Source organism: Clarias gariepinus, chromosome 16, assembly GCF_024256425.1.
Source record: "Clarias gariepinus isolate MV-2021 ecotype Netherlands chromosome 16, CGAR_prim_01v2, whole genome shotgun sequence".
Taxonomy (NCBI): domain Eukaryota; kingdom Metazoa; phylum Chordata; class Actinopteri; order Siluriformes; family Clariidae; genus Clarias; species Clarias gariepinus.
The window spans coordinates 1,175,188-1,187,899 of NC_071115.1; the positions used below are offsets into that span (position 1 = coordinate 1,175,188).

Here is a 12,712-nt window from a genome sequence, read left to right on the forward strand (position 1 = left end):
CTCTTGTCAGATAACCAGAGTCTTTTATTGACAACCAAAAAAACAATACTTCCCCAAAACTAAATAACCAAAATACCACCTACGGAGGCTTAACAAACACATAGGCTCTCTAAACTTCACTCACTCTGGTTCTTCACAGATAATACACTCAGGTTCTTTTGACCTAACACACATTCACAATCTTTGTACCCACAGTCACACACACAGTCAGGATCCTTATATCTAACACAAATCTAACACCCAGGTTCTCTATCCATACCGTTACACACACATAACCTCACTAAACATACACACACACTTCCTCACTAAACATACACAGAGACTTCTAAGCCTGGTACACACTCTTGCACTCCCATGAGCAACATCCCACATACTCATTTACTTTACATTTAGGCATTTGGCAGACGCTCTTATCCAGAGCGACTTACATTTTTATCCCATTACACATCTGAGCAGTTGAGGGTTAAGGGCCGCGCTCAAGGGCCCAACAGTGGCAACTTGGTGGTTGTGGGGTTTGAACCTGGGATCTTCCGAACCGTAGTCCAATGCCTTAACCACTGAGCTACCCCTGACCCCACGTACTCCTGCTCCTACAAGCGACACACGCACATCTGCGCTCCTACGAGCGACACACACACACCTGCACTCCTACGAGCGGCGTACCACACATTCACACCCTTTCGAACGACACACGCACACCCAGGCTTAGAACAAAACATAACTTAAAACCTAAAAACAAAAGGACAGAAGACACAAAAAACAGTACTCAGATCATACACAAGTTAAAGTAAATACACATATCTACATATAACAGAGCCCAAGCCTTCAGAGCCAGTTTAAACATAAATTCCCTAATAAGCAAAATACAAACCAAATGCCCACTAGACAGTCTTAATGCTCGACCGAGTTTCTCAGAACTAACAGCTTTTTATAACGTCTCTAATGAGCCACCTCGGCTCAGGTAAAGCTTCATCATCACCTGACCGAGGTGCCTTCTGGGAAACTGGGTCTTCCAACAGAACTACAAACACGGCCACAGTGCCCTCTAGGGGCAGTCCTCGACAGTATCAAGAATATTTCAGTGGCATTTTGCTTAAAGCGATTTTTATTAAGCTTCCAAAACACAAAAAGCATCACAAATGTACAGGAAAATTTTGTAATAACATACCAAAATGATCTGTTCTACTAGAACCATCTGTTCTACTTTGAACATTATGATAGCTGGCAGGAATACATGATGGAGTCGCAATCTATACAGTTGGTCTACAATTCAAAACCAGTAGCTTTGGGAATGTTGGTCTGGTTGAAGCGGGGAATGCGCTCATCGAGGAGCACTCCCATCTCTAGCAGAACGCTTATGGGAATCGGGCGAGCATTTCGGGAGACGTATACTTTCTCCAACTGTGCGTCCATGGGAGTGGGCTGGTACTCCATACACAATGAACCAGTCAAAGCAGGGATGCACTTTACTATCACTTTATAATACAGTGTTCCATGATTGAGGGAGCAGGTATCTTGCGTCAGTCCAGATTTCAGTTTAATCTTGCATTCTCCAAGTAAGTCATCATTCCAGCCGCTGTCTTCATCCCACACCTGCAATGTCACACTTTTGAACTGATTAAGGTCATCGTTGTCAAAACTGAAATCATAGTTCCATGTTGGCTGGTTTCTGTTCCAGACAACAGGGGTCTTTCCAGCGAAGATGTTATCATTGCGGAAAATCTTGACATATGCATCTGCCTCATTACCAAAGAAATCTCCAAATAAACCTGTGGCCCTAATTGCAGTTACAGTAACCTTAGCATATCCTTTCTGTGTGGGGCAACAGTTGAAGGCCACACCCGGGTTGTTGTGGCAGGTGCAGCTGCACGGTTCCTTAGGGTTGGACTTCCGACCGGCCTTACATGGGCTTGAGCAGTCTTTAATTAGAGCCCTCTGTACAATGTAGTCCTTGATGGCTTTGCGTAGATTCTCTCTGATATTTTCCTTTTCCTCTAACTTGTGAAGAGGCTCAAGTGAGTAGGAGATCACATCAGGGTGAGCAGGCACAGATGAGACCCACTGCTCGTAGGCCTTTGGGTCAGTATTGGATGAGAAGAGCAGGTCGATGTTCTCATTGTGGCCACCAATCACATTGGTTTCCCTTTTGGAGGTGATAAAAGAAATGTTTTGTAATAACATAGGATTTTATATATGTTTGTATTTTTTAGCTAGCTAAAATAAGTGTTCATTTGGCCCACTTGTTAGTTTGTTATTAGTTACAAAGCATGTGTGTGAGAGAGAGAGAGAGATAGAGAGAGAGAGAGATGAGCTGTACAAACCTCTCATTAAAGCTGCAAGCAAAGCTCTTTTCATTCAAAACTTTCTGCTTCAAACGTTTGCAGTGATTAGCCTTATTCTGAAAATCTGCAGAAGGTCCTTTTCTGGGGGTAACTTCTATGTCCAGACACATCTTCACCTCGTCCACACTCAGACCCTGAAGGGATGCTTGGCACGCCTTGATGCTGGTCACAGATCGAACCTCTCCACCCAGAGTCACCTGCATACAATCATAATTTGTCCAATAAACAAAAGCACACTCATATTCACCCTAAAAATGTAAAGTTTTATTGATTGTTCAATAATAAAAACTAATAAACTTTAAAAGTCGATTGGAAAAGGCTGCATCGGATTCCATGGAGACCTTTTATAATATTCACCTGTCTGAAATAATGAGTTCCAAACTTGTCAATGAAGTCAAAATATCTCTGCTTTGTTTTTTCCCCATAACATTTAGGAAGACCTCTGAGTTCCTTAAGTAGCTCTGGGTGCATGACTGGAGTGCTTGAAACTCTATAGCTAGGAGACAGACCATAAAGTAGAACTCAAATAAATTTTAAATTGTGTTGTAAAATTAAATTTAAGTCAACATGAAACATCATGACCTACCTGTAGTATCCACAGGAGACAGAATGGGTGGCAAAGCTGAACTTGTCTTCTTTGGTTTTCTTCATTGAATATTCAGCCAGCTTGGAGTGACTGCCTACAATTATTTCTGACTGCTTGACCATTATTTGCAAATCTGACTTCCAGTCGTTTTCAATAGAGGAGGTGCTGGAGTTGATCAGGTCCTCACTTGAGTGGTAGACAGAGCTGGACAACTTCATATTGCACGACTGTGGTCTCCAGTCTACGACAGAAACAGGAAGCTTCTGCTCTTTACCTCCTATGTTGGAGTTTTTACACAGTGTGCAGGTCTCATCCTTCTTAAGCCAGACGCTCATATCAAAGACGTAGGCTCCTTTCCGTTGCATTTTGGTGATGTCAAAGCCTTCTCCTGCTAGGTCAAATCCTGGAATGAACTCTGCATTGGCACACTGAGAATGATGGGCCTTGATGCATTGCTGGCTGGTTGGAGCGAGCGTTGTGGCAAAGACGACCCCAATCAGAAGTGTCCGCAGCATGGCTGGCTTTGGGGTAAGTCCTGTTTTTGGGTTAAAATAATTTATCTTTATAATTATCAAATAATTGGAGTTACATCACAGCATAGATTTAGTGTAGTTACACTAGTTTCTATTGGGTTTTGCATTTATAATAAAATTTGGCTCTGTTTAATATTGTAAAAAGTTTTGACGATTTAATTAACATTTGTGAAACTTTAAAACTTATATTCCAAAAATGTTCCATTCCTCATTTTTTCTTTTGATTTTGAAGCTCTGGATTGCAGTTCCAGAATCTAAAAAGAAAAATCCGGAAATCACATTGTATGATTTTTTTAAAGAATTTATTTGTCAATTACTGTCAAATAAGTATTTGATCACTCGCTTATCAGCCAGATTTCTGACCTTTAAAGACCTGTTATTTTGCTTTTAAATAGTCCAGCTACACTCTGCTTATGATTCTAAATTAGTAGCCCCTGTTTGAGGTGTTTAAGGAAAGGACCCATTAAACCCTATCTTTAATGGTCTGAATGAGGGAAGGAGGTTTTTGCCCTATATGTCACAATACATGGCCCCATTCATCCTCTCCTTAATACAGTGCAGTCGTCCTGTCCCCTGTGCAGCCCCATGCTTCACTGTAGGTATTATTGGGACATTCTTCTTCCTTCAAACACGGTGAATGCAGTTAAGACCAAAAAGTTCTACTTTGGTCTCATCTGACCACAGGACTTTCTCCCATGACTCCTCTGGATCATCCAGATGGTCCATGGCAAACTTCAGACGGGCCTGGACATGGGCTGACTTAAGCAGGGGAACCTTCCGTGCGATGCAAGATTTTAAACCATGACGTCTTAGTGTATTACTGATGGTAGCCTTGGAAACGATGGTCCCAGCTCTCTTCACGGCATTGACCAGCTCCTCCCGTGTAGTTCTGGGCTGATTCTTCACCATTCTTAGCATCATTGATACCCCATGTATCTATTTAGACTTTGGCTGATTGTGGGGTGCACAGGTGTCTTTATGACAGCTAACCACCTCAAACAGGTGCTACTGATTTAGAATCATGAGCAGAGTGTAGCTGGACTATTTAAAAGCAGAATAACAGGTCTTTAAGGGTCAGAAATCTGGCTGATAAGCAAGTGATCAAATGCTTATTTGACACAGTAATTCACAAATTCAATTCAATTCAATTCAATTTTATTTGTATAGCGCTTTTAGCAATTTTCATTGCCGCAAAGCAGTTTTACACAATCAAAAGAATTATTTAAGTTTGTATGAAATGTGAATTTGTATGAATCAAAATGGTCAGTTTGTCCCTGGTGAGCAAGCCGAGGGCGACTGTGGCAAGGAAAAACTCCCTGAGATGGTAATAGGAAGAAACCTTGAGAGGAACCAGACTCAACAGGGAACCCATCCTCATCTGGGTGAAACAGAAAGCAGTAAATGATCTGCATTTATACAGTGTGTAGGGTGGGAGGCAGTTCAGCTATAATAGCTGATGTTAATTGATGTTAATATGGAGTCCAGGTAGTTATTGAAGACCCAGGTAGACTTGTAAGAAGTTCCAGTCATGAACTATCGAACTGATAGTATCAAATAAATTGTTAAAAAATCATACAATGTGATTTCCAGATTTTTCTTTTTATATGCGGTCTCTCACAGTGGAAATACACCTACAGGTATGCTGAAAATTGTAGACCCTCCATGATTGATTATATATATACACACACACACACACACACACACACACACACACACATACACACACAACAGCTTCAACTCTTCTGGGAACGTTTTCCACAAGGTTTAGAAGTGTGCTGTGTGAATTTGTGCCCAGAATCAGCATATATGTAGTTTTAAAAACAAATTGTAAAAACACCATTAAAAAGGAAAAGTAATTCAGATTTAAAAGTCATTTCACTTACCGTGATGTGTGTGAGAGCAAATATAATCTGCACTTTACAGAGGTCTTCTTACTGAACCTTTTACAACCTGTAAAATGTTCCCTTTTAGTTCTGCATCTTGTATTTATACACATGCCTGACACGGGGCAGGACCATTAATCAGTCTATAAATAGGTCTATAAACTGGAAGAGGTCTGAAAAAAGTGTGGTACAATATGTGTAGCAGAGTCTTTCAGCAGAGCCCTCTGAAGGACGTAGTTCTTAATGGCATCGCACAGATTTTCTCTGGTGTTTTTTCTTTAGCTGCAACTTGTGAAGGAACTCAATCAAGTTGGAGATCACTTCAGGGTGAGCAGGCAGAGATGAGACCCACTGCTTGTAGGCAATCACAGTGCCTTCACAGTGCAATATGTGAAAAAGCCTTTATCTTACCTTTGTGATATAATGACTATACTCACCAGTCATCTAATCCATCAATGAGACTTTAGCATGTGATCCTTAGCTCATAATTGTTCATTGTGTTCACCTGAACTTTGTTATACTCAGCAGATCAGTCATTAGGTTGACTTCAGTGCACATCTCATTATGATTTGCCTATTTACTCATTAGCATATACAGATTATTTAATAGTAGTTTAATGGACAATCATTTGTCTTTGTGTTTGTGCAGTACTTATGTTTCTCTAAGAATTATTAAGTAGCAAAGAGAAAATACAGTAGCTAGTAAAGGCTTGATGCTTTTTAAAACTGAACCAATAAATAATTTTAAGAATATAAAAAGATGTTGTATTGCAACATAAAGGCAGCATGGTGGGTTAGAGGTTAGCACTGTCGCCGGGTTTAATTCCCCATGGAGTTTGCATGTTCTCCCTGTACTTGGTGGGTTTTCTTTGGGTTTTCTTTGGGTTTTCTGGTTTCCTCTTATAGGTTAAAGACATGCAGATTAGGCTAAGTGCCGTGACCTAATTGCCTGTAGTGTGTGAATGCGTGTGTGAGTGATGAATGTGTGGGTATTAAAATGGAAATAAATACAGTGATTGCCATTGGCCCCCCTTGGCCCCAGCAGGTGTGTGAAGGGCAGGGCATCTTAACCTGGCATGGCTGATGGCACAGTATCATCTAAGGACCTTGGGCTTGCTCCACTCTTTAGCTTGGGGTTTGGAAGTCTGGAAAGAGCATGCGGACATTAACTGCATAAGTGGCATGGGAGCGGGCGATGCCATGTGCCCCAGAGCCATGTGCCCCATGTGCTGCAGGCAAAAGGCAGCTGCTGATGGACTGCTTAAGCTACCCCCAGCAGTTTCAGGTTTGCCAAGAGCCAGCCTTTGCGACTCAGCCACCAAAAAAGGCAGCTGAATCGATATTAAGGTCACTTTCCCAAGTCGGGATCAGCTCCGCGGTTACCAGAGGAGCAATAGCTGATGTTGGCTGCATCAGTGGTCGTGCCCTTGAGGACCCTGTTAGAGCCACTAAATGGTTCCCTGTTGAGTTTGGTTCTTCTTAAGGTTTCTTCCTATTGCCATCTCAGGAAGTTTTTTTATTGCCACTTTTACCCCCAGCTTGCTCATCAGGGACCTTTTAATCAATTTAATTCATTCACATTTCATATAAACTTATAACTTATAATTAAATTTGATTGTGTAAATTGTGTATAATTACAATTGTTAAAAGTGCTATACAAATTAAGTTGAATTTATTGAATTAAATCCTACCTTTTTTTCACAGTCATTTCCACAGGAAACTGTGGAATATATTATTATATTAATATTATAATAGTATTATAATAATATTTACTATTATTCATAAATATTATTATTATATAATATCATACTATATATTACTCTTGATATTAAGAGTAATTTTATATATAAACTATTTTATTATGATGTGCTTATTTGTTTTATAATTACTTTAATACTTATTTGATTTAGAATTAATATTATGTAGTTCTATCTGTGACAAAATTATTTCAGATCAACTATTATTTAACAGATATTTGTTTCGGGCCTAATATCCTTCTATACTACAAAGTCATTAAATATGCATTTGCTCGATGAATATTATGAAGTTACAACATTATAATCATGTTTTAAGATAAAAAGTGTAATTGTTGCTTACTGTAAGCAGGCATATTTTTTGACTCACAAAAAAAAACAAAAAAGGGGAAGATAAAGTTTAACATTAAAAACAGCAAAGAAGGCTTGCTTAGCCAAATACTGGTAAAATTGCTTAATGGATTGTGGGTAAATTGCACAGTTGATTGCTTAATAGAACTTTTAATTAAAAGGTTGATTCAGTGCTGGTGAAACCCCCAGGTCGAATGCTTAAATGAGTGATGAGTGTTGGCAGAAGTCAGAATTAGACACATAGCTGACAAGTGATGTAGGCAGAGAGTCAAAAGCTTTTCTGTCTGGCAATCTGATGTATGAGTCTGGATTTGGCGCTTGTCGGGAGAACAGTACTTGGCTGACTGTCAAGTGTAAAGTTGTGGGGGTATTATGATTATGGTGGGGTTGTTTTTAAGGAATTGGGCTCAGCCTCTTAGTTCCAGTAAAAGGAAGTGTTAATGCTTCAGCACTGCAAGACATTTTGGACAAAGCCAGATGAGAAACATCAGCTTAATAAGTTGTGTGTGAATGTGTGAAGGACATTGGACACTGGGTGCTTATTAACTTTCTTTTGCTTAATTCTGATTAGACAGAAATATATTCATTTGGTTTAAGCCAGGTTTCAGTGAGGCGAAATAATAAATAGAAATAATAATGAGAAATAGAAAAATAGAAAAGAGGCAATAAACAAATAAATATAGTTCTGTAATACCACTGTAAGACGTTGGGCCAACAATCCACTATTAATTCATTCAACATCTATCTAGTTAAATTTTAAAGTGTAACTGGACTCCATATTAACATCAATTAACATCAACTGTTATAGCTGAACTGCCGGCCAACTAACACACAGTATGAGTGCAGATCAATCCCTGCTTTCTGTATCACCCAGATGAGGATGGGTTCCCTGTTGAGTCTGGTTCCTCTCAAGGTTTCTTCCTATTACCATCTCAGGGAGTTTTTCCTTGCCACTGTCGCCCTCGGCTTGTTCACCAGGGACAAACTGACCATTCTGATTCATACAAATTTACATTTCATACAAACTTAAATAGTTTTTTTTGACTGTGTAAAGCTGCTTTGCGACAATCACAATTGCTAAAAGCGCTATACAAATAAAATAAAATTGAATTGAATTAAAACCTTCTGGACTAAAAGTACAACAGTCCACAAGTCGACCGATTAAATTAACCATGTAAATTAAATGTGAAATAAAACACACAACAGTTAATTATTTATATATATAATTATTAAAAAACTTCCAGTTTGCTTGGTAGTAGTAGCATGGATTAATGGGCGGAGCACTGTCCCACTGTCCACTAGTGTTTACACAGAACAAAAAGCTGAGGTTAGACATTACTGTGTCATGAATGAAGTTGAATTATCTGATGATATCGGAGAATAATTTCAATTATCCTGCGAAACTGAATTATGTTCATGGGTTTATTGTATTATCAGTAGTGAGCACTTATAGCAACAGAATGCAGTTATTTTAAAGGTCTTTGTGTGTGTGTGTGGGGGGGGGGGGGGTGATTCTTTCTATACATACTGTAATTAAGATTTGCTAAGAACTTGAGCCAGTCCATTTTTTTTATTTATTTATTTTTTTAGATCAGTAATACGTTTCTGAGAATTATAACTGCTCCACTTTAAGCAAGATTGCTGGTTTCCTTGAACAAGCAACACTACAAACTAATTGAAATAATCAGAATCAAGGGAGGAATGATCAGAGAGAAGACCAGAGATATAATCTTCATCTTCAAGTTCTTGATCTGGTATGTACTCACTCAAAAATAACAGAAATTAGCTTGGAGTTAAAATGTAATATTGTGAATGGAAGCCACAGGAGCTGAGCAAGGCATCCAAATCAAGTTGGCTGTGACGCACTAAATTAAAACATAACTAGCAGAATAAAACATTTCAGTTTAACTTGTTCATAGGTTAGTGAATGCTGTCTGAATACAGGTTTCAATGTCTGCCATGTTTATTTGATCACGCTTCACAAGCCTAACATAACCAACAGTACTATGTTTGTTTTTACATGCCCAGATCCTGGAGGTGAATGTATGAAGAGAGTATCTCCTGAAATGTCTTATGGTGTATTTAGTGGAAGGTGTGGACCAACTGATTAAGCACTGGTAAGTGTTTCAACCTTAGGACTGAAAAATATTACTGAATTAATAATTAGCCTTGCTCTACGGTCCAGGTGGCAGCTTGGATGTGCTCAGGCTTAAACCTGTGAGCCTCCAATCAGTATACTGTACCAACATCCAAAAACTACCTCTGCCCCTTTATATTCACATATATGAGGTCATTTGCATTATCAGCTGCAGCACAACCTTTACACAGGGCCATTATTTTTAATCATAGTATGTATTAACATTAGTTACATAAATGCTCCTAAACTTTGTGGAAAGACTTCACAGAAGAGCTGAAGCTGTTAGAGCTGCAAAAGGCCAACATCATATTAAACCCTTTGGATTAAGAAGTGGATGTTACTCAGGTTTATACTGTATGCATGTGAAGGCAGGCGAGCCAATACTTTTGGCAATATAATGTAATATATAATGTGTGTGTGTGTGTGTGTGTGTGTGTGTGTGTGTGTATGCCAGTAGTTTTGGCCTATTCATTGACATAATTACATTTAACTTGATGCACCATAATCCTAGGTGTTTTTTTGCACTCATAGGGAGCATTAAGTGATTTTTACATTCATACATCAGACACTGTTTTGCCAAGTAGAGCAACTTGTTTAACAAATGTCCTTTCTTTTATTAGGTTGTTCAGAAAGATGAAGCTCAGGCAGAAATAACCCTGTTTGTCCTCAGGGAGGAAGAAGACTGTCTTCAGCCACCACATGTAATCGGGATTGTGACTTATTGAGTTTCCATCAGTCACACATGAACGTTCCATGTGGTTTGGCCTCAACTATGCGCTAAACTTGCGCTATCTTGGTGAACTCAAACACACTTTTGTGGCCCTGTAGAAAATATTTAGGAAACGTAAAGCTTATTGACAGTAAAATATAAAATTTTGGTCACTTCGTTTGTCAAACAATTGTCAGATTTTTACATGGTTGGCAAATAGGTTTATACAGTTCTTAAGATTAAGTTATTAAAAATGCATTGTTAATATTCATAATGTTGATAAAAGCATGAACTAGTTTTTCTGCGTCGTTTAGCGACAATAAATTTCTTATTCTGGCAATATTTCTGAGGTGAAAGAATGCTATCCTGGTAATATTATCTACATGAGCATCAAATGAAAGGCTGGAATCTATAATCACACCAAGGTCTTTCACTGTCGCACTTGATGGAACAGAAAGGCCATCTAAAGTTACGGTGTGATCTAAAATCTTACTTCTAGCTGTATGCGGTCCTATGACTAGAACTTCTGTCTTATCTGGATTAAGCAGAAGGAAGTTAATTAGCATCCAATTTCTTATGTCCTGCACACATTGCTCAACTTTAGTAAGCTGTTTTTTCTCATCAGGTTTTGCTGAGACATATAACTGTGTATCGTCAGCATAACAATGAAAACTAATACCATGCTTACGGATTATGTTGCCCAGAGGAAGCATGTAAAGGGAAAAAAGCAGTGGACCTAAAACTGAACCCTGCGGAACGCCAAACTCCACTAGAGAACATGCAGAATAATCACCATTTAAGTCTACATACTGATAACGATGGGTCAGATAGGATCTGAGCCAGGAGAGGGCTGTACCCTTAATTCCCACTACATTTTCTAATCTGTGAAGAAGAATAGCGTGATCAACGGTGTCAAAAGCTGCACTGAGGTCAAGTAGTACAAGCATAGTTACACAACCCTGATCAGAGGCCAATAGAATGTCATTTACTACTTTAACGAGCGCTGTTTCTGTACTGTGATGAGGCCTAAATCCTGACTGATACAGTTCATGTATGCCATTTCTATGTATATATGAGCATAGCTGCTCCGCTACTATCTTTTCCAGAATCTTAGAGATAAAGGGGAGGTTTGATATCGGCCTGTAACTGGACAGCTGACAGGGGTCGAGGTCAGGTTTCTTAATTATTGGTTGAATTATTGGCCAAACAAATGGCTTGTATGGGAGTGTTGCTAGAAAAAGGCCACTCCTCAGAAATGCCACATGCAGTCACGACTGAGCTTTGCAAAAATACATGTGGTCAGATGAGACTAAAATGTAATTATTTGGCCATAACACCAAACTGTATGTCTGGCAGAAATCCAATACAGCTCACCATCCAAAAAAACATTTTATGCATTTGGCAGACGCTCTTATCCAGGATGACTTACAAAAGTGCCTTGAAGTTTTCATCATTGAATAGATTTTTACACTGCGCAACTTAGTACCGGTCAACCAACGTCAGGTTTTTTTATGGTGGGGGGATACAGATAGGTATTTAGTCATTGCTTAAAGATTGCCAATGACTCAACTATACAGTATAGACATCTGGAGGAAGGTCATTGTCCAGATTCATGTCTTTCTTAATCCTTTTCCTTGTTTATTTTTCCGATATGTTTCCCTTGTGTGTGGGAAGGGTCTGTGCAGGACGAGAAGGGGGAGAGGGGAGGGAGCTCACTTTAGATTCACACTCACACACATACACACACACACACGCGTGCGCGTGCTCACACAAACAGAAACACTTACACTACAAAAGTTTGGGGTCACTTGCAAATTTCTTTGTTTTTGTTTAGTGATTTATTTTCTACATTCTACAACAATACTGGGGATTTCAAAACTATAAAATAACACCTATGGAATTAGGTAATTACATAACAACAAGAAAAACAACAGTTAGTTGTTATTTTAAGACACAGAGGTCAGGCTTTCTGTAATAGTTCTTGCAAGAACAGTATTGTCAAGTCAATTTGCAAAATCCGTCAAGCACCATAATGAAACTGGCTCTCATGAAGGCCGTCCCAGGAGGGCGAGACCAAAACCTATCTCTGCCACAGACCAGAAGTTCATTTAGAGTTATCAGCTTGAAAAATGACCAATTAACAGCACCTCATTAGAGCATTAGAGGCGTTATGAAGTCTTTACAGAGCAGAAGTAGCAGAAACATCTCAATATCAACTGTTCAAAGGAGATTAATGCATTTTTGGACGCCTTCAGCATTCCTTTACAATGTAGAAAGAAATGAAAATCAGGAACGATCACAGAGTTAGAAAGTGACACCAAACTTTTGAACAGTAGTGTGGATTTTGGGCTGTGGAACGAATAATTTGAGTTTACATTATTTCTTATGGGAAAATTTTATTTGGTTTACGAATGTTTT

At 39.0% G+C, this 12,712-nt stretch overlaps 1 protein-coding gene across 1 annotated transcript; it reads right to left on the minus strand.

The window, feature by feature from the left end:
- Window positions 1–1,157: 1,157 nt before the first annotated feature.
- Window positions 1,158–3,461, minus strand: LOC128544733 (perforin-1-like). The gene is made up of 4 exons (XM_053514980.1): window positions 2,929–3,461; window positions 2,700–2,838; window positions 2,322–2,539; window positions 1,158–2,143 (listed from the first exon to the last, which is right to left on the minus strand). The coding sequence occupies exons 1-4, from the start codon at window positions 3,441–3,443 to the stop codon at window positions 1,264–1,266; spliced, it is 1,752 nt and encodes a 583-aa protein (XP_053370955.1). The 5' UTR covers window positions 3,444–3,461; the 3' UTR covers window positions 1,158–1,263.
- Between the last annotated feature and the right edge of the window lie 9,251 nt (window positions 3,462–12,712).

What these genes read in the sequence shown, in the direction of transcription:
- LOC128544733 (XM_053514980.1), bottom strand. Translation starts at nt 3,443, where the DNA reads ATGCTGCGGACACTTCTGATTGGGGTCGTCTTTGCCACAACGCTCGCT. An exon ending in GAACTCATTATTTCAGACAG is followed by an intron (nt 2,540 to 2,699) that starts GTGAATATTATA and finishes GATTGTATGCAG; the next exon opens with GTGACTCTGGGTGGAGAGGT. An exon ending in GCTTGCAGCTTTAATGAGAG is followed by an intron (nt 2,144 to 2,321) that starts GTTTGTACAGCT and finishes CACCTCCAAAAG; the next exon opens with GGAAACCAATGTGATTGGTG.